This window comes from Salvelinus fontinalis, chromosome 11 (assembly GCF_029448725.1).
Source record: "Salvelinus fontinalis isolate EN_2023a chromosome 11, ASM2944872v1, whole genome shotgun sequence".
Classification (NCBI taxonomy): domain Eukaryota; kingdom Metazoa; phylum Chordata; class Actinopteri; order Salmoniformes; family Salmonidae; genus Salvelinus; species Salvelinus fontinalis.
In genome coordinates, this window is record NC_074675.1 from 19,906,454 (window position 1) to 19,929,340 (window position 22,887).

Below are 22,887 nucleotides of genomic sequence, written 5' to 3' on the forward strand. Positions count from 1 at the left end.
GGCTTGGGGTGTCCGGGTCCGTAGTGATGACCATGCTGGCTCCTCATCTCGGCAAGGGACACACTTTGTACGTGGACAATTGGTACAGCAGTCCCACACTCTTCCAGCATCTGCTCTCCAACATCACAGGGGCCTGTGGCACAGTCAGGTCGAACAGGAAGCGGATGCCAGGATTCGGATGCAGGAAGATGCAGAGAGGGGAGGTAGAGTTCCAGGAGAACGGTCAACAGCTGGCAGTAAAGTGGCATGACAAAAGAGATGTCCATGTCCTCTCCACTGTCCATACAGCAACCATGTCGGCCACAGGGAAGGTGGATCACCTGACTGGAGAGAGAAAGATCAAACCAGATTGTGTGCTCGACTATAACCTCAAAATGGGGGCAGTGGATAAGGCAGACATGATAAACAGCTTTGTGGAATGCACTCGGAAAACAACCAAGTGGTATAAGAAGATATTTTTCCATCTGATCGACACTGCTGCCCTCAATGGCAGCATAGTTCATCGCCAACTAACAGGTGAGATGATTACTGAACAAGCTATTTTTGTAATTGGATGTACAGTTCACATACAAATCCATTATGCAATTATAGTGACAATATCTCACCCACCTACCCACTGCCTCATCATCCTCTAACTTTCTTCATCCTCCCCACTCCCTCTTAGGTAAAGTAATTACCTACCAAAAATACAGAGAGAACCTAATGAGAGAGCTGCTGGAGGAGCACCACACCCCTCGGCGCCCATCCACTGGGGGTCGTCCTGCTGTAAACAATCCCCTACGCCTTACTGCACGGCATTTTCCCTGCAAAGTCCCTCAAACTGCTGCTCTAGGTAGTCGCACAAGGAGGCACTGCAAAGTCTGCCTGTCTGGCACCAGGAGAAGTAAGCAGAGGAAGATGACAAAATACATGTGTTTAGCTTGTGATACACCTCTATGTATTTCACCATGCTTTGAGGAGTATCACATGCTCAAGCATTATTGAGCACATCTGCAGCAATAAGTGACTGACTGCCATGATACTATGCCTTCAGAGGTGGGTGGGGGTGGGGGGGGGGGGGAATGCAGTTGTTGTTCAGTCACTGCATGAATATTAAATATGGGTTATGCATTTTCAGTTTTTTGTCCTCTAGTATAACAAGTTGTTGAACCAACTACCAATACTGCAATAAAATAGACGACTATTACATATTGGCATATGTGTTTTCTTGCTGTCTTTTCATCCAGTAAGACTGTTAAGGAGTGTACGTTGGCATACAAAAGCTGTCCTCATTCTTCTGCTCCAAAGATGTCCAGCTCCAGTTATGATATTGGCAAATAATGTTTGTGGTTTCTGAAAGTACAGAAGAAAGAGGAATTATTAATTAGAATACAATATAAGGATAAAACAATACTACAAAGAAGTAACATAATAAACACTGCTATAAAAAATAGTTTATTGCATTAAGAAACTGACTTTTGAGCTCCACAGGGGGGCAAGGCAGGGCAGAACAGAGCTATGCTGAATAGACCAAATAAACAAACCATGGTCACATTTTTTATTTTATTTAACTAGGCAAGTAATTTAAAAACAAATTATTATTTACAATGATGGCCTACACCGGCCAAATTTGGACAACGCTGGGCCAATCGTGCGCTGTCCTATGGGACTCCCAATCACAGCCAGTTGTGATACAGCCTGGATTTGAACCAGGGTGTCTGTAGTGACGCCTCTAGCACTGAGATGCAGTGCCATAGACCACTGCGCCACTCGGGAGTCATAAGGTCAGGGTAGCTTCAAAATACAACAAAAGCTAATAGTTCTCTGACGCAACTAGCACAGTTTTACAGAGCTAATAGAATAATGTAGCTACATAAGCACGATTGACTAACACAATAAAGGTTATAAAATGTGTAACGTTACCTCACGTGTCCGCGGTTATAAGGAATATATTATGATCCATACATACAGTGAGCTACAGCAGAAACTATTATAACGTAATAAGGCACTTACTTTGATAGAAACGCAGCCTGGATTTGAACCAGGGAGTCTGTAGTGACGCCTGTAGCACTGATGTGCTGTGCCTTTGACCGCTGCGTCACTTGGGAGTCATAAGGCCATGTAGCTTCAAAATACAACACAAGATAGTACTTCTGACGCAATTAGCATTGTTTTACAGAGCTAATAGAATAATGTAGCTACATAAGCACGATTGACTATAACACCATAAAGGTTATAAAATGAGTAACGTTACCTCACGTGTCCGCGGTTATAAAGAATATACACAAATATATTATGCTCCATACATACAGTACGCTACAATAGAAACGACATACAGAAACTATTACAACAAAATAATGCAGTTACTTTGATAGAAACGAACACATTTCCAAAGTTATTATTATTAACGAAAACAATGACTGCAATGAGGGCAGCAGATAGAAAATGTGAACACGTGTGCAGATCATGTTCTGACGGGAGATGAGCAAATGTCTGCAGATGTGAACTGCACAAACAATTGGGAAGTGCTTGGGGGAATTTTGTCCGTGTCAGAAATGTCCCAAAAATGTAATTGTCCGCAAAAGTAAAAATTACTATTTTTATGTGAATGAATGAGGAGGCGGAACACACCTAAATTCAAACCGTTTTTAGAAAATAAAAACTTGTTAGAAAATAATTTGAAATTGAAGTTGAAACAGCCTATAAATATAAACCGGCTGCGTGCTTTGGTTTGAGGGCAGCGCGGATAAAATGTACTGTTACGTATCAATCACATTCTGGAATGGAGAGAATATTCTAACATCACGTGCATAAAAAAACTCACGCTGGGGCGACCGTTAGAGATATTTGGAACTCACGCATGAAAGGGTTAAATCACACAAGCAAGATACCAAATTAAAGCTACACTGGTTGCGAAAGCAAACAATGCTATTTTCTGAGTATAGCACCATAGTAAACAAAGAGAGAGAAGCATATTTCAACCCTGCAGGCGCAACACAAAACACAGAAATAAAAATATAATTCATGCCTTACCTTTGACGAGCTTCTGTTGTTGGCACTCCAATATGTCCCATAAACATCACAAATGGTCCTTTTGCCCGATTAATTCCGTCGATATATATCCAAAATGTCAATTTATTTGGCGCGTTTGATCCAGAAAAACGCCGGTTCCAAATTGTGAAACGTGACTACAAAATATCTCAAAGGTTACCTGTAAATTTTGGCAAAAACATTTCAAACTACTTTTGTACTACAACCTTAGTTATTTTTTAACATAAATAATCGATAAAATTGAAGACGGGATGATCTGTGTTCAATACAGGATCAAAACCAACTGTAGCTAGCTTTCTGGTCACACGCTTCTAACAAACAGGACACTTCAAGTGACCCTCCTTCAAGATGGCCGTACTTCTTCATTACACAAAGTAATAACCTCAACCAATTTCTAAAGACTGTTGACATCCAGTGGAAGCGGTAGGAACTGCAAGAAGGTCCCTTAGAAATCTGGTTTCCCAATGAAAATTCATTGAAAAGAGAGTGACATCAAAAAAAAAAGATATGAATGGTTTGTCCTCTGGGTTTCGCCTGCTAAATAAGTTATGTTATCTTCTTATGGCTGCAGTCCCGTTAACGGGATCGATATGACAACAGCCAGTCGAAGTGCAGGGCGCCAAATTCAAAAAACAGAAATCTCATAATTAAAATTCCTCAGACATTCATGTGTTTTATATAATTTAAAACTATACTCAACATAAACATAAATGATAATACAAGCAATACACATAGAATTATAGATATACCTCTCCTTAATGCAACCGCTGTGTCAGATTTCAAAAAAACTTTACGTAAATATAAACCATGCAATAATCTGAGACGGAGCTCAGATGATTAGACAAAATAGCCACCATGTTGGACTCAACAGAAACCAGAAAAGACATGATAGATGTTTCCTTACCTTTGATGAATTCATCAGAATGCAGTCCTAGGAATCCCAGGTCCACAATAAATGCCTGATTTGTTTGTTAATGTCCGTTATTTATGTCAAATTAGCTACTTTCGAATTGTTTACCAAATACCCTAACCAAAGTCTCAAAGCGCGACCACTATATCGTGACGAAATGTCCAAACGTTCCGTTACAGTCAGTAGAAACATGTCAAACGATGTACTGAATCAATCTTTAGAATGTTGTTAACATACATCTTGAATAACGTTCCAACTAGAGAATTAAATCGACTTCAATTGAGAGATGGAACAGAGCTGCCTCTCACGCGCGTGTTGAATGCATGGTCACCTCATGGCAGTGATTACTAAATTATGTCTCCTTCGACTGTATTTTCAATAAGAGCTTGGTTGAAAAAATCCAAACAGGAAGTGGAACTTCTCAGGTTTTTGCCTGCCATTTGAGTTCTGTTAATCTCACAGACTTAATCCAAACAGTTTTAGAAACTCCAGAGTGTTTTCCATCCAAATCTACTAATTACATGCATATCCTATCTTCTGGGGATGAGTAGCTGACAGTTTAATTTGGGCATGCTTTTCATCCAAAATTCCGAATGCTGCCCAAGAGAAGTTAAAATGTCGTCAGGAATTGTGCTCTTTAAAAAATAACAGAGGCGGACCCAATGACAGACGTAGACCCGATGCGGACACAAATAGCTAGGCTATTTATAGCCACAGCCAGTCAGTGGTAGAATGTTAGCTGTCATGGTGCAAACAAAGTACTCACTTGCGAAATAGATTCTCATTGAAAATATCCATCTGGCTAATTTCCAATTTTGTGTCTGGTGGGGATGTTTATCCCATGGCACAAACGGATAAGGCTCTGGGCGGACTTCCTACGTGTCCATTTCAGACCTGTTTCCTACTTTACCAAATGGATGTTTGTATCTGTGCAGACGTGTATGCTGGAACATTATTAATGTGGGAGACAACCAGTCTGCCAAGGGAGACTACCTAGTGAGAGCTAATGGTGTCCCCCCCCTTTCAGGCCCTTCCTTTTACTGCCCCCGCTGATGGAGTGGATTCGGGTGGCGGTGGCACACACAGAACACAGGCGCAGCTTCTATGTGGACAGCGACGACGTGAGACAAGCTGCCAGGTTGCTCCTGCCAGGGGTGGACTGTGAGCCACGACAGCTAAAGTAAGACACGACATGGATGAACATACACAAGTACACACACACACATAAAAATATCTCTCAGACAGGCACACACAATTACTGAACACAGGATTGTGCATTTATTCATACATACAGTGGCAAGAAAAAGTATGTGAACCCTTTGGAATTCTGTTTTTCTGTATAAATTGGTCATACAATTTTATCTGATCTTCATCTAAGTCACAACAGACAAACACAGTCTTCTTAAGCAGACTTTGTTCGACTATTGTTGTGACTTAGATGAAGATCAAATGTTATGACCAATTTATGCAGAAGTCCAGGTAATTCAAAAGGGTCCACAAACTTTTTCTTGCCACTGTACACTGAATGTTTCTTAAACGTGTAGTACATGCACATTTTTACCCACACTGACACATAATGAAGACATATCAAGACCTTTAAAAGGGGCAATCCGGGATAAAAAAAAATAACAGTGATCTCCACGCCACTGAAGGAATGGATCCACTTTCAAATTCATAGATAGATCTATGGATGCAAGGACTGACCACCCATGAGATCAACATGATAGTTACCCAAGCTCATAGTTAGGCTTCTGAGGGTGTCAGACAGTTGAGCTAAGCTCATGAGGCATTTATATGTTATTCTTCAAGAATCAATGGCTATGTATAGACACCTCAAATTGGCACCCAAAAAAGAGGATCAAATAAATAAATACAAATACCAAGTTATATTTTATGCAAAACAAATGGGAGAATTGTATAATTTTATACTAGTACAAGAGATTTTTGTTTAACATGTCATTTTTGGGGGATTGGCCCGCCTAAGAATCTGCATCAACATTCTACTTTCTGCATATGCAGAAAATAACTTCATACCTACTATAAAATATGGTGGTGGATCTTTGATGTTATGGGACTGTTTTGCTTCCACTGGTCCTGGGGCTCTTGTTAAGGTCGACAGCATCATGAACCCCAAGTATCAGGACATGTTTGCCAAAAACCTGGTTGCTTCTGGCCACAAATGGATCTTCCAGCAAGACAATGACCCCAAGCACACAATAAAATCCACAAAGAAATTGTTAATTGACAACAAAAATCTACATTTTGCAATGGCCGTATTCATCACAAAACCACTTAATTTTGACAATTATTTTAATGATTACTTAATTGGCAAAGTGGGCAACTTAGACAGGAAATGCAAGCAATGAACAGTGAGCCAAGCAAATAATGAAAGAAAAGCATAGTAGGTTTGAATTTTGGAAAGTTAGTGTGGGAGAGATGGAAAAAGTATTGTTATCGATCAATAATCACAAACCTCCTGGCATTGATAACTTAGATGGAAAGCTACTGAGGATGGTAACTGACTTTAAAGCCAATCCTATCAGTCATATATTTAATCTGAGGCTAGAGGAAAGTCTTTGTCCTCAGGCCTGGAGGGAAGCCAATGTCATTCTACTACCCAAGAATGGTAAAGTGGCCTTTACTGATTCTAACAGCAGACCTATCAGCTTGCTGCCAGCTCTTAGCAAATTGTTGGAAAAAAACTGGGTTTGACCAATTACAATGCTACAGTATTTATCTGTAAACAAATGAACCACACAGACTTTCAGCATGCTTATAGAGAAGGGCACTGACCAAATGACTGATGATTGGTTGAAAGAAACCGATAAAGAAGATTGTGGCAGCTGTACTTTTAGATTTCAGTGCAGCCTTTGATATTATTGACCATAACCAGTTGAGAAAAACATGTGTTATGGCTTTTCAATCTCAGCTCTAAATCCACAAAATGGCAATCTAATAGAACTCAGAGGACTTTCTTTATTGGAAGCTTCTCTAATGTCAAACATGTTAAGTGTTTTTTTACCAATTAACAAAGCATGTGTGTCCATGTATGCTGATGATTCAGCAACCACAGCTAATGAAGTCACTGAAACCCTTAACAAAGAGTTGGTCTGTTTTGGAATGGGTGGCCAGTAATAAACTGTCCCTGAACATGTCTAAAACTAAGAGCATTGTATTTGGTACAAATCATTCCCTGAGTACTAGACCTCAACTGAATCTGGTAATGAATGGTGTGGCTGTTGAACAAGTTGAGGAGATTAATTTGCTTGGTGTTTCCTTAGATTGCAAACTGTCATGGTCAAAACATACAGAGTCAATGGTTGTAGAAAGGGGAAGAGGTCGGTCCGTAATAAAGAGATGCGCTGCTTTTTTGATACCAGACTAAACAAAGCAAGTTCTGCAGGCTCTAGTTGTATCTTGATTATTGTCCAGTCATAATGGTCAAGTGCTCTAAAGAAAGACCTAGCTAAGGTGCAGCGGGCCCAGAACAGAGCTGCACGTCTTGCTCTTCACTGTAATCAGGGGGCTAATATTAATACGATGCATGCCAGTCACTCTTGGCTGAGAGTTGATTAAAGACTGACTGTGTCACTTGTTTTCATAAGAAATATTAATGTGTTGGAAATTCCTAATTGTTACATGGTCAACTTACACACAGCACTGACACCCACACTTATACCACCAGACATAGCACAAGGGGTCTTTTCACAGTCCCCAGGTCCAGAACAAATTCAAGGAAACATACAGTATTATACAGAGCCATGAGAGCATAGAACTTCCTTCCATCTCATGTAGCGCAAGCAAACCTGGTTTAAAAAAGCAAAAAAAGCAATACCTCACGGCACAACGCCTCTCCCCCATTTGTTGAGTGTATGTACTGACATGTATGTGTAACTGATAGATACACACACAAACACACTACAAGTTAATGTTTTTAAATGAATCTAAATTGTAAAGTCTTTTGTCTAATGTATTTTATTGTTATGTGTCGGACCCCAGTAAGACTAGTTGTCGCCATTGGCATTGACTAATGGGGATCCTAATAAATAAAAAAATAAAAACGATATCCGGATGTCACGATCGTTATAATGAGTGGACCAAGATGCAGCGTGGTATGGTTCCATCCTCTTTATTTAGAAATGAAACTCAAAAGAAAACAAAGCGCAAAACAAAACGTGAAGCTACTATCGTGCATAGACAAGATCCCACAAAGCAAAGCACAATGGGGAAAAGGCTGCCTAAATATGATCCCCAATCAGAGACAACAATAAACAGCTGCCTCTTATTGGGAACCATACCATGCCAACATAGATATATAATCACCTAGATAACCCACCCTAGTCACACCCCAACCTAACCAACATAGAGAAAATAAAGCTTTCTATGGTCAGGGCGTGACACCGGACTTGAGCCCTTGTTGTTTGAATTGAAGAGGGCAGTCAATAAACGCAGACTGAAGGAAATGAAGGATCTGTAAAAAAAATTGTACAGAGGAATGGTCTAAGATCCCTCCTAATGCGTTCGTCAATCTCATAAAACATTATAGAAAAAGGCTGTACGTGCCGTTAAGCTCGCTAGGGAAGGGTGCACAAAGTATTAACTTCTGACACCTATTTCTTTTTAGATTACTTGTTAACTTCTCTAGGATAGGGGGCAGCATTTTCACTTTTGGATGAAAAGCGTGCCCAGAGTAAACTGCCTCATACTCGGTCCCAAATGCTAATATATGCATATTATTATTAGTGTTGGATAGAAAACACTCTGACGTTTCTAAAACAGTTTGAATCATGTCTGTGACTATAGCAGAACCTATTTGGCAGGCAAAACCCCAAGGACAAACCATTCAGATTTTTTGTTGTTGTTGAGGTTACTCTCTTTTCAATGGATTTCATTGGGAATCCAGATTTCTAAGGGACCTTCCTGCAGTTCCTATCGCTTCCACTGGATGTCAAAAGTCTTTAGATATTGATTGAGGTTTTTCCTTTGAGAAATGAAGAAGTAGCCATGTTCAGAATGAGGCTCCATGCGCATTCACGTGAGAGCAAGCTCTGTTCCATCGCAATTCTGAAGACATTATTGAAGAATTATGTTAAAAACATCCTAAAGATTGATTCAATACTTCGTTTGTCATGTTTTTACGGACTGTAATATAACTTTTTAAACTTTTCGTCCGTACTTTCCACTGGACCTGCCTGCACGTCGTGAGTTTGGAAAGTGTACTGAACGCTAGAACAAGGAGGAAATTGTACATAAATGATGGACATTATCTATCAAAACAAACATTTATTGTGGAACTGGGATTCCTGGGAGTGCATTCTGATGAAGATCATCAAAAGTAAGTGAATGTTTATATTGTTACTTCTGACTTCTGTTGACTGCATAATATGGCGGCTATATTTGTGTCTTGATTGGGCTCTTAGCGCCGACTCAGATTATTGCATGGTTTGCTTTTTCGTAAAGTGTTTTTGAAATCTGACACAGCGGTTGCATTAAACCTGTTAAGGCTAGGGGGTGCTGTTGTCACTATTTATGGAAATCGTGTAATTTTTGAAACGGCTTCCTACAAAATTCTTGATCGTACAATATGCATATTATTATTATTATTGGATAGAAAACAGTCTATAGTTTCTATAGCCGTTGAAATTTTGTCTCTGAGTGGAACAGAACTCATTCTACAGCAATTTCCCTGACATGGAGTCAGATTTCACACATTTTGGCCCCTGTTCTGGAGTCAGTTTTAAGGCCACTGTTATTGCTATGAGTATACGGACACTGCTTACGTCTTCCCCTGGATGCCTTTACGTGATGACGCTTTGAATGGTATCGATTGCCCAATCACAGCCCCTATAAAACAAAAACACGTGTAGGTAGGAACTCTTTTCTAGGTGCGTCAGGCGCGCGGAGGACACCGACCTACTGTTTTTCCAAGCATTAGTGTAGCCAGTTATATTTCTCTGGTCATGTTTCTACTCATTATAGGAGTTAAAAACATCATAAGGTAGTTAATTTAAAGCGTTTTATAGCAATTTATATCCGTTTAGTGCGATTTTGGGACATTTATTTCTGAGACACTGTGAATCTCTGGGCACCGTTCCAGTTCATGCCGAACGCAATGTGCATTTCTACATGGCAAGAGGACAGCTTTCGACCAAAAGACGATTAGACCCAAGAAAGGATTCTTTGACCAAGATTCTGATGGAAGAACAGCTCAAAGTAGGAACAATTTATTATGATAAATCGTGTTTGTCGAAAAATGTTAATGGCTTATGACGCCATCTTTTTTGACGTAGCTTCGCTTGGCGCAAACTGTGTTGAAAAGTAATGATAATTAAAAAAATGTAAATCCGCGATTGTATTAAGAATTAAATTGTCTATCAATCGCTGTCCACCCTATATTTTTTAGTCACGTTTATGAGTATTTATGTACACGACTAGATCACTGTCTAATGTGGCGCAGGACATTTTCTGACCAGCTGGGCTACTTTTCTCATTGTCTAACCATGATTTTGGTGGCTAAATATGCACATTTTCGAACAAACTGTATATGTATGTTGTAATGTGAAGAATTCTGAGAAGGTTAGTGAAAAAATTCATATATTTTGGCGATGTTTACGCTCTCTTTGGCTAGAATCAATGCTGGTGTAATGTTTGCACATGTGCTATGCTAATATAACGATTTATTGTGTTTTCGCTGTAAGACACTTAGAAAATCTGAAATATTGTCTGTATTCACAGGATCTGTGTCTTTCGATTAGTGTATGCTGTGTATTTTTACGAAATGTTTGATGATTAGTAGTTAGGTAAACACGTTGCTCATTGTATTTATTCTAGTCCATTTGTGACGGTGGGTGCAATTGTAAACTATGACATCTACCTGAAATATGCACATTTTTCTAACAAAACCTATCCTATACCATAAATGTGTTATCAGACTGTCATCTGATGAGCTTTTTTCTTGGTTAGTGGCTATCAATATCTTAGTTTAGCCGAATTGGTGATAGCTACTGGTGTTGGTGGACAAAGAAAAGATGGTGGATTATGCTAATGTGTTTAGCTAATAGATTTACATCTTTACATATTGTGTCTTCCCTGTAAAACATTAAAAAAATCGGACATGTTGGCTGGATTCACAAGATCTGTGTCTTTCATTAGCTGTATTGGACTTTAATGTGTGAAAGTTAAATATTTAAAAAAAATATATTTTTTGAATTTCGCGGCTCTGCCTTTTCAGTGGGGGTGGGGGGGGTGTGCCGCTAGCGGCACCCCGGGGCTAGACAGGTTAAGGAGAAGTGCAATAACAGCTGTATCTTTTAGCAATGTTTATTATTAGTATTCCTGTAAATTTATGTGGCTCTCTGCAAAATCAAAGGATGTTTTGTGACTTCTGAACGTAAGGCGCCAATGTAAACTCCGATTTTTGGATATAAATATGAACTTTTCCGAACAAAACATGCATGTATTGTGTAACATGAAGTCCTATGAGTGTCATCTGATGAAGATCATCAAAGGTTAGTGATTAATTTTATCTATATTTCAGCTTTTTGTGAATCCTCTCTTTGGCTGGAAAAATGGCTGTGTTATTCTGTGAATAGCCACTCACCTAACATAATCATTTGGTTTGCTTTCGTCGTAAAGATTTTTTGAAATCGGACACTGTGGCTGGATTTACAACAAGTGTATTTTTAAAATGTTGTAAAATACATGTATGTTTGAAGAATTTTAATTATGGGATTTCTGTTGTTTTGATTTTGTTGCCCTGCACTTTCATTGGCTGTTGAAGAGGTGGGACGCTAACGTATCACGTACCCTAGAGAGATTAAACTAAATATTTTTCTCTGAGGAATTGTATTAGTATAAAATAATCTAATTTCCTTTTTTTAGCATATACTCAAGCTCAGTATTTGTATTATAAATTGTATTTCCTTTTCCCCTCTTTTCCCCCTTTCGAGCTTGTGTGAGGTTTGTGCAGGTCAGGAGACTGGACTTCACTGCAGCTTCAGTGAAATCAACCTTCTTGGTTGTGTGTGGTGCACACTTTTTTTATCTATTTCCCCTTCATTTAGCAAGACAAATCAGTTAAAAACAAATTCTTATTTACAATGATGGCCTACCAAAAGACCAAAAGGCCTCCTGCGGGGACAGGGGCTGGGATTAAATAGAAAAATATAGGACAAAACACACATCATGACAAGAGAAACACCACAACACTACATAAAGAGACCTAAAACAACATAGCATGGCATCAACACCACATGACAACATGGTAACAGCACAACATAGAATTCCTGACCTAGAATTCCCCACAATCAAATGCCGACCATATTATCTCCCAAGAGAATTCTCGTTGGTTATTGTCACAGCTGTGTATATCCCCCCTCAAGCCGATACCACGACGGCCCTCAAGGAACTTCACTGGACTCTATGCAACCTGGAAACCATATATCCTGAGGCTGCATTTATTGTACCTGGGGATTTTAAGAAAGCAAATTTGAGAACAAGGCTACCCAAATTCTATCAGCATAATGATTGTATCACTTGTGCGGGAAATACACTGGATCACTGCTACTCTAACGTCCGTGATGCATACAAAGCCCTCCCGTGGGCAAATCTGACCACGACTCCATTTTGCTCCTCCCGTCCTATAGGCAGAAACTCAAACAGGATGTACCTGTGACAAAAACTATTCAACGCTGGTCTGACCAATCGGAATGCAATCTTCAAGATTGTTGGATTACACGGACTGGGAAATGTTCCGGGCAGCCTCAGAGAATATCGATTTATACTCTGATTCGGTGAGTGAGTTCCTAAGGAAGTGCATTGGAGATGTTGTACCCACTGTGACTATTAAAATCAACCCTAACCAGAAACCGTGGAAAGATGGCGGCATTCGCACAAAACTGAAAGCGCGAACCACCGCATTTAACCATGGAAAGATGACTGGGAATATCGGCGAATACAAACAGTGTAGTGTTTCCCTCCACAAGGCAATCAAACAAGCGAAATGTCAGTATAGGGACAAAGTTGAGTCGCAATTCAAGAGCTTAGACACGAGACGTTAGTGGCAGGGTCTACCAGCAATCACCGACTACAAAAAGAAAACCAGCCACGTCACGGACACCGACGTCTTGCTTCCACACAAACTAAAAACACTTATATTTGCATACCGCCCAAGACGATCCAGTTGCCATCACAATGCACACTGCCCTATCCCATCTGGACAAGAGGAATTCCTATGTAAGAATGCTGTTCATTGACTACAGCTCATCATTCAACACCATAGTACCCTCCAAGCTCATCATTAAGCTTGAGGCCCTGGCTCTCAAACCCGCCCTGTGCAATTGGGTCCTGGACTTCCTGAAGGTCGCCCTCAGGTGGTGAAGGTATAACAATATCCACTTCGCTGATCTTCAACACTGGGGGCCCACAAGGGTGCGTGCTCAGCCCCCTCCTGTACTCCCTGTTCGCCCATGACTGCATGGCAATCCACACCTCCAACGCAATCATCAAGTTTGCAGACGACACAACAGTAGTGGGCTTGATTACCAACAAAGACGAGCCAGCCTACAGGGAGGAGGTGAGGGCACTCTGAGTATGTCAAGAAGACAACCTCTCACTCAACAACAACAAAACATAATTAAATGATCGTAGACTTCAGGAAAGAGCAGAGGGAGCACCCCCCTATCCACATCGATGGGACAGCAGTGGAGAAGGTGGAAAGTTCCTCGGCGTACACATCACCGAAATGGTCACCCCAACACAGACAGTGTGGTGAAGGTGCAACAGCGCCTCTTCAACCTCAGGAGGCTGAAGAAATTTGGCTTGTCACCTAAAGCCCTCAAACTTTACGGATGCGCAATTGAGCGCATCCTGTTCGGGCTGTATCACCACCTGGTACGGCAACTGCACCGCCCACATCCACAAGGCTCTCCAGTGGGTGGTGCGATCCGCACAACACATCACAGGGGGCAAACTACCTACCCTCCAGGACACCTACAGCACCCGATGTCACAGGAAGGCCAAAAAGATCATCACGGACAACAACCACCCGAGCCAATCCATGTTCACCCCGCTACCACGCAGAAGGCAAGGTCAGTACAGGTGCATCAAAGATGGGACCGAGAGACTGAAAAACAGCTTCTGTCTCAAGGCCATCAGACTGTTAATAACAGCCAGCTCAAGTGTAGCGAAATGCTTGTGCTTCTAGTTCCGACAATGCAGTAATAACCAACGAGTAATCTAGCCTAACAATTCCACAACTACTACCGTATACACACAAGTGTAAAGGGATAAAGAATAGGTACATAAAAATAAATGAATGAGTAATGGTACAGAACGGCATAGGCAAGATGCAGTAGATGGTATACAGTACAGTATATACATATACATATGAGATGAGTAATGTAGAGTATGTAAACATTATATTAAGTGGCATTGTTTAAAGTGGCTAGTGATACATTTTTACATAAATTCCCATCAATTCCCATTATTAAAGTGGCTGAAGTTGAGTCAGTATGTTGGCAGCGGCCACTAAATGTTAGTGATGGCTGTTTAACTTCTTATGGCTGCAAGCCCGATGTCGGTACACTTATGACAACAGACAGCTCAAGTGCAGGGCGCGAAATTCAAAAGATATTTTTAGAAATATTTAACTTTCACACATTAACAAGTCCAATACAGCAAATGAAAGATAAACATCTTGTGAATCCAGCCAACATGTCCGATTTTTAAAATGTTTTACAGCGAAAACACCACGTATATTTATGTTAGCTCACCACCAAATACAAAAAAGCACAGACATTTTTCACAGCACAGGTAGCTTGCACAAAACCAACCAAACTAACCAAGAACCAACCAAACTAACCAAGAAACAACTTCATCAGATGACAGTCTTATAACATGTTATACAATAAATCTATGTTTTGTTCGAAAAATGTGCATATTTGAGGAATAAATCAGTTTTACATTGCAGCTACCATCACAGCTACCGTCACAAATAGCACCGAAGCAGCCAGAGTAATTACAGACACCAACGTGAAATACCTAAATACTCATCATAAAACATTTCTGAAAAATACATGGTGTACAGCAAATGAAAGACAAACATCTTGTGAATCCAGCCAATATTTCAGATTTTTTAAGTGTTTTACAGCGAAAACACAATATAGCGTTATATTAGCTTACTACAATAGCCAACCACACAACAGCATTGATTCAAGGCAAACGGTAGCGATAGCGACAAAACCAGCAAAAGATATTAATTATTTCACTAACCTTCATAAACTTCATCAGATGACAGTCCTATAACATCATATTACACAATACATACACTGCTCAAAAAAATAAAGGGAACACTTAACTTTTTGCAACTATAGGGGGTGCTGTTTCAAATTAGCATAATTGTCTCTACAGATTAAACTGCCTAGTACTCAATTCTTGCTCGTACAATATGCATATTATTGCTATTATTGGATAGAAAACACTCTCTAGTTTCTATAGCCGTTTGAATTATGTCTCTGAGTGAAACAGAACTCATTCTACAGCACTTTTCCTCCCAGTGTGTGAGATTTAGACATCTTGGCCTCTGGTTCCAGATCAGTTTTAAAAGTCTGTTAATCCTATGAGATACAAACACTGCCCACGCCTTCCTCTAGATGTCAGTAAGTGGTGACAATTTGAATGGAGTCGATTGCGCAATCATTGGCTCTATAAATCACCAAATACCAGAAGTAGCGTTCCTTTGGACACTGCGCTCAACGCAAGAAGGATATCTGACTGGCCTTTTTCCAAGCCTTGGTTTAGCCAGTAATATAGCGTCGGTCATCTTTTTACTCGTTATAGGTGTTAGAAACATCATAAGGTAGTTAATTTAAACCGTTTTATAGCAATTTATATCCATTTAGTGCGATTTTGAGGCATTGCTTTGTAATAGACTTTGAAGCTCCGGGCACGTTTCGGGGTCCCGGTCGTACGTTAGTGGGCATTTCGATGGACAAGTGGACATCTTTCGACCAAAAGAAGATTAGACCCAAGAAAGGATTCATTGTCCAAGATTCTGATGGGAGAACAGCTCATAGTAAGAACAATTTATGATGATAAATCGTGTTTCTGTCGATAAATGTTAAACGCTTATGTCGCCATTTTGTTTGCTATAGCTTCGCTTGGCGCAACCTGTATTGAAAAGTAAGGATAATTAAAAAAATGTAATTCCGCGATTGTATTAAGAATTAAATTGTCTATCAATCGCTGTCCACCCTGTATTTTTTAGTCAAGTTTATGAGTATTTATGTATAAGACTAGATCACTGTCTAATATGGTGCAGGACATTTTCTGACCAGCTGAGCTACTTTTGTCATTGTCTAACCATGATTTTGGTGGCTAAATATGCACATTTTCGAACAAACTCTCTATGTATGTTGTAATATGATGTTACAGGAGTGTCATCTGAAGAATTCTGAGAAGGTTAGTGAAAAAATTTATATATTTTGGCGATGATTACGTTATCGCTCTCTTTGGCTAGAATCAATGCTCTGGTAATGTTTGCACATGTGGTATGCTAATATAACTATTTATTGTGTTTTCGCTGTAAGACACTTAGAAAATCTGAAATATTGTCTGTATTCACAGGATCTGTGTCTTTCGATTAGTGTATGCTGTGTATTTTTACGAAATGTTTGATGATTAGTAATTAGGTAATACACGTTGCTCTATGTATTTATTCTAGTCTAGTTGTGACGGTGGGTGCAATTGTAAACTACGATTTCTACCTGAAATATGCAAATTTTTCTAACAAAAACTATCCTATACCATAAATATGTTATCAGACTGTCATCTGATGAGGTTTTTTCTTGGTTAGTGGCTATCAATATCTTAGTTTAGCCGAATTGGTGATAGCTACTGGTGTTGAGAGAAAATGGTGGACAAAGAAAAATGGTGATTTTTGCTAACGTGTTTAGCTAATAGATTTACATATTGTGTCTTCCCTGTAAAACATTTTAAAAATCTGAAATGGTGGCTTTATTCACAAGATCTGTATCTTTCATTAGGTGTCTTGGACTTGTGATTTAATGATATTTAGATGCTACTATTTAATTGTGACGCTATGCTAGCGATGCTAATCAGTGTGGGGGGGTGGGGGGTGCTCCCGGATCCGAGTTTCTGAGGCAGTAAAAGTTAATCTACCCATCGTGTCCGATTTTTAAAATGTTTTACAGCGAAAACACAACATATATTTATGTTAGATCACCACCAAATCCAAAAAACACACAGCCATTTTTCCCAGCCAAAGATAGTCACACAAAAGCAGAAATAGAGATAAAATGAATCACTAACCTTTGATAATCTTCATAAGATGACACTCCTAGGACATCATGTTACACAATACATTTCTGTTTTGTTCGATAATGTGCATATTTATATCCACAAATCTCGGTTTACAGTGGCGCCATGTTCAGAAATGCCTCCAAAATATCCGGAGTAATTACAGAGATCCACGTCAAATAACAGAAATATTCATCATAAACTTTGATGAAAGATACATGTTTTACATATAATTAAAGATACACTGGTTCTTAATGCAACCGCGGTGTCAGATTTTTTTTTTACTTTAGTAAAAAGCAAAATTTCTCCTCCATGTTGGAGTCAACAGAAATACGAAATTACATCATAAATATTTACTTACCTTTGATTATCTTCATCAGAATGCAATGCCATGAATCCTATTTCCATAATAAAGCATTTTTTTGTTCAATAATGTCCATTACTTATGTATAATTAGCAACTTTAGCTAGCATGTGTAGTACACATGTCCAAACACTGGCGCAGGTCAAGGCAAATGTCGGACGAAAACTTCAAAAAGTTATATTACAAGTCGAAGAAACTGGTCAAACTTAGTAGAGAATCAATCTTCAGGATGTTGTTGTCATATATATCCAATAACGTTCCAACCGGAGCATTTCTTCATGTCTGTATAAGTAATGGCACACATGGCCATTCCATGACTAGCGCGCGTGACCAGGAACTAGCATTCTGCCAGACCACTGACTCAAATAGCTCCCATCCGGCCCCACATCACACTAGAGGCTTCATTCCACGTTCTACTGACTGTTGACATCTAGTGGAAGGCGTGGAAGTGCAAACAGATCCATATATTACAGGGAATTGAAAAGGTAATGACTTTCACATCGACCCTCAGAATTCTCACTTCCTGTTTGGAAGTTTGTCTGCCATATGCTCGCAGACATAATTCAAACAGTTTTAGAAACTTCAGAGTTTTCTATCCAATAGTAATAATAATATGCATATATTATCATCTGGGACAGAGTAGGAGGGAGTTCACTTTGGGCACCAATTCATCCAAAAGTAAAAATGCTGCCCCCTATCCCAAATAAGTTTTAATCATCCTTATCCCTCCCTCAGGGCAGACGATTGCATCTGTGCTACCCGGAATCTGGATGCGGCGTCCACAGAGGCTAAGTATCTGCAGGACCTGGGTTTCCGCATGCTCAACTGTGGCCGGACAGACCTCGTGAAACAGGCGGCCAACCTACTGGGGCCTGATGGTATCAACAGCATGAGCGAGCAGGTCCGAGAGATACACACTTACACATATTAGACACACAAGCTCGACATGCACTTACAGTGCAATACGTACAGTAAAAACCTACACATGTGACCAGATTTCTCTGTGAGCTTAAGTCAAATGTTAATCTTTTTTATAGAAGTACCGACTCAGAGATTCAAAATGGTCTATCGTACACTGTAGTTGGAGGAATCATGGGAATGTTATGCTGCTTCGACAGTTTATACACTTTTAGCATACTGCAAGTGGGTGTATGGAAAACTAACAGGTAACTAGGCACGTTTTGCATGGCTGCTTCCTTGTAAGGTAGCTTAGAGGTTACGCACATTAGGCCAATAACTGAAAGGTCGCTGGTTTGAATCCCCGAGCAGACTAGTTGAAAAATCTGTCAATATGCCCTTTAGCAAGGCACTAAACCCTAATGGCCCCTGTAAGTCGCTCTGTATACTATGAAAGTGTCTGCTAAATGATTCAAGTTTATTTCGTTTTAAAAATTATCCCAAGTAGGAGAAAATGCCATTGAAAGATTTTGCTTAGTTTTTCACACATGCTAGTGAGCTCTTATTTGTTAATGCCCACTCACCGAAAGACTCAGAATGCCTATCACCATACACACACCACACACACACACACACACACACACACACACACACACACACACACACACACACACACACACACACACACACACACACACACACACACACACACACACACGCTGTAACATATTCGTTTAGGGTCTCACTTGGTGAACTCCATAAGATCGAAAATGTATGAATGCAACAACAATGTCTCTACCATGAACATATACAGTCATTGCTCGTTAGCAGGCAAGGCACTCTGAATAAAGCTTTACACTAAAATGTATCACTGTTCCGGTGTCTACAGTGCTTCCTCTTTTAAAAGTTGCAAGCTTGCACCGCGGGATTTAGAGGTACCCAGTGTCACGGCTTCATTGCTCCAGACCACCACAAGGGGGAGTTAGAGCACTCATTATGCATTTGGGTCCCAAGGTTTTATAAGACCAATCATATCGAGTGGTTCCAATGACGAATTTTGACGCGAACCACCCTTGCCTTGTGGCGTTCTTCAACAAAGATGGCTGACAAAACATTACGGTGGAACCAGATGTAAGTTGTTATAACATCATAACTAGTCAAGCAAAAAATGTACAATTGAGAGGAATGTTAGTTAAAGTAGAGACAAACATTTGTGAATATTTTTTTGTGAAGTTAATTCACGAAAATTGCTATTTAGCAAGTTCTGACTAGCTAACGTTAGCCAGCTAGCTAGTGTTAGGAGAATTCATTTGTCATTTGTATTGTTTTAGGGACTCCTGAGAAAACCAGCAAATCAGGCTGTCTTCTTGTGAAACATTGTATGTAAAGAATCTAGCTAGCTAAAGCATTTACTACAAATTGAATGTACAATTGTGTAAGCTTGCCTTGCAATGCAGCTGAAGTAACATAGCTAGCTAACTATTTACTTGCTTATTGTGTAGTGGAGGATAAAAATAATTGTATGCCTATGGATGTGTAGCTAGCTACAGTATGTAGCCAATCTGTGTATGGACCCTAAAACGTTAGGTTCTGAACTAATATTGATACCAATCAATGAACCTCAGCTGTCATAGTTGTTGTATCAACTTCAAGTCTGAATGGCAATAATGAAGCCTACGGATAGAGTAGAATATAATAACTTTATTGTGCCAAGGATGCAAGTCCTATATACACATGCACTGTAGTTATAACCATGCATGAGATTCCCACATTGTTGCCTGTACATTGAATATATTCACTGATTATGTACTCTTCCTTGGCAAAAAAAGGTGCGGTTCAGGTATGAATCTCTAAGGCATTCTTTTTCAGTCATATCAAACTCCATTATTTGAATGATGCCGTGTCTGCATGTATGTATTACAATTATACACTTCAACAGTGTTTACCACTCCTGCTCCTGCTCCTGGGACATCAATAATTACACATTGTAACTATGTAATAAATTAGAAACATGATTGATTTGTAATTCATATATACAGACAATAAATATGCATATCTAACTCCCTTCATCTTCATTAATCTGAGGACACAGAATAGTAATTCAATGAGATACTTAATTTCAACCAGTGGAGAATGTGAAACACTTTATTGAAAGAAGTTCATTATCCAGGTGTTATAAATACATAATACATGCATTATAATTATGATAATTGTAATATTATGAACACAAGTTCAATCTGTACTTCAATGCACATATGGTGTGGATTATAAAACAAGGTGGGGAGAGAGGTGTAGAAGACAGAAAGGGAAAGAGGTAAGAACAGCGGCAGACACCATTTGATTCATGAATTACAGTGCTACCCTAATATTCTCTCAGTTCCTCACAATTGTGGTGTCTCCTAACCAGCCTTGGCCCATCAGTTGGCCCGAAGGTTATCTTAAGAGCTGGTGAGGTGGTCATGACGGGACTGACTTCCTCTCTCACATCAAACCATACCTGCAGACCAAGTAACATCTCACCTATGATCATGCTGCGCCCTCTGTGTCAGCCAGTTCAGATGCAGGAAGAGTTCACCAAAACAGCTGATATAACCTAGAGGATTTAGGGAGAAGGGGAAGAGGGATGAAGTGAAGAAGAGACTGTTATTGTGTGTGTGGTCTCACATGGTATCCACACTAAGTGGCTACAGAGTATGTTATGCTGAAAAACAGACATGAGGACAAGCAATAGAAGATAATGTCAATAGAAGATACTGTATGTGATGCAGACACCTATCGGAGTGTACCTGAAACATTTAAATATAGAGGGCTATCTGTCTCCCCACTTGATTATTGCAAGGCTAACCCCCAGGGAAATCATGACTTGGCAACAACAGATAGTCCAGTGAAAATGGCTGTGTTTATGTGGTGTAAATCTGAAAATTAGCAGCTGACATTATAAGGTTTTTTAAATTAATGCATGTGAGACAGGTTCCAGGTACAACAAGACAGGCAGACATGGAGAAAAAGAACACAGAACAGTGTAATTAGATCTGGATTTATGGACACTTTTGCCAGCAATAAAGCTTCCACGGCCTGTTCCTAGGACAGTGAAAATCTGGCAATTGTAACGGCAGCCTTCCTCCTCTTCAAGAGAAGAGAAGGTGTAGCAGGGATCGGACCAACACGCAGCGTAGCCAGTGCTCAACATGTTTAATTACGAATAACGTGAACACTTACAACAATACAAAATAACAAAAATGTGGCAAACCGATACAGTCCTATCTGGTGCAGAGAAAACACAAAGACAGGAAACAACCACCCACAATCCCCAACACAAAACAAGCCACCTAAATATGATTCCCAATCAGAGACAAAACAAAACACCTGCCTCTGATTGGGAACCATATTAGGCCAAACATAGAAGCAGACAAACTAGACACACAACATAGAATGCCCACCCAGCTCACGTCCTGACCAACACTAAAACAAGCAAAACACACAAGAACTATGGTCAGAACGTGACAGCAATATCTACATTTTCGACCCCTTGGTCAGCTCGCTTTCTGAAAATAAAGAAAACAGCTTATTTTTTTATAGATAGGTAAACAATTACTGAGATATGACCGTTCAATCTAAAGCAGCAGACATTATTTTTAGGATACGTCAATACAGCCCAGTGCTGCTTCCCTGAGATGCCATCTTCGCAGGTGCCCGTTTTGACTTCCTTTGTGTCGGAAAAAGTTGCTTTAAGAACAATTATTTTTGATTGAAAATAAAAAGGTTTTGCTCTCGACAAAAAGACAAATGTACCTCCATAGCAATTTGCCTGTGAACATAACCACACCTTCCTACAAATGTGCTACTGTATACAGAATTCTTGACGCACAACCGAAGATGCTGCCATATCCTGCCAGCACGCCCACAAGCGAGCCACTCAGGCGCAGAATGATGATGCGTGGAACAATAATTTGTTGCAAGTTGGGGAGGAGGGCTAATAGCTGAACAATAGACTATTCAACCTTAACTAAAGAATAGTCTGATAGCCTACCTAGGTGTAAAAAAAACAGACCAGATCACAGACCAGATTTGCCCTAATGACCAAGGGGTAGCTTGCTACTCAATGTAATAAAGTAATGACTTTTCAAATAAGTTACCTTAAATGTTATGTTGGCTGACAATTTGTTAGCTATGCTGTCCTTAACGAACCACATAGCATATCATTACAGGAGTATGTACCGGTATGTTAGCTAGCTACCTGACGTTAGTTGTTATACATCAAACTTGCCAGTATTAACTATAGGCTATCTAAGTACCCAACATTTATTGAATTGATTATTCTCGACATTCTTAGCTTAGCTAAATGGTATACTCATTGTGCTTTCTCAATG

General features: G+C 39.8%; 1 protein-coding gene across 4 annotated transcripts in view; it reads left to right on the forward strand.

Moving 5' to 3' along the window:
- The window catches only part of LOC129865251 (ankyrin repeat and BTB/POZ domain-containing protein 3-A-like), a 221,154-nt gene that overhangs the window by 104,793 nt on the left and 93,474 nt on the right, over nt 1-22,887 (forward strand). For all 4 annotated transcript variants that reach the window (XM_055937880.1, XM_055937881.1, XM_055937882.1 and 1 more), the window contains 2 exons: nt 4,968-5,120; nt 18,356-18,521. In XM_055937880.1, coding sequence (XP_055793855.1) covers nt 4,968-5,120; nt 18,356-18,521 — 319 coding nt within the window. The remainder of the gene's footprint in view (nt 1-4,967; nt 5,121-18,355; nt 18,522-22,887) is intronic.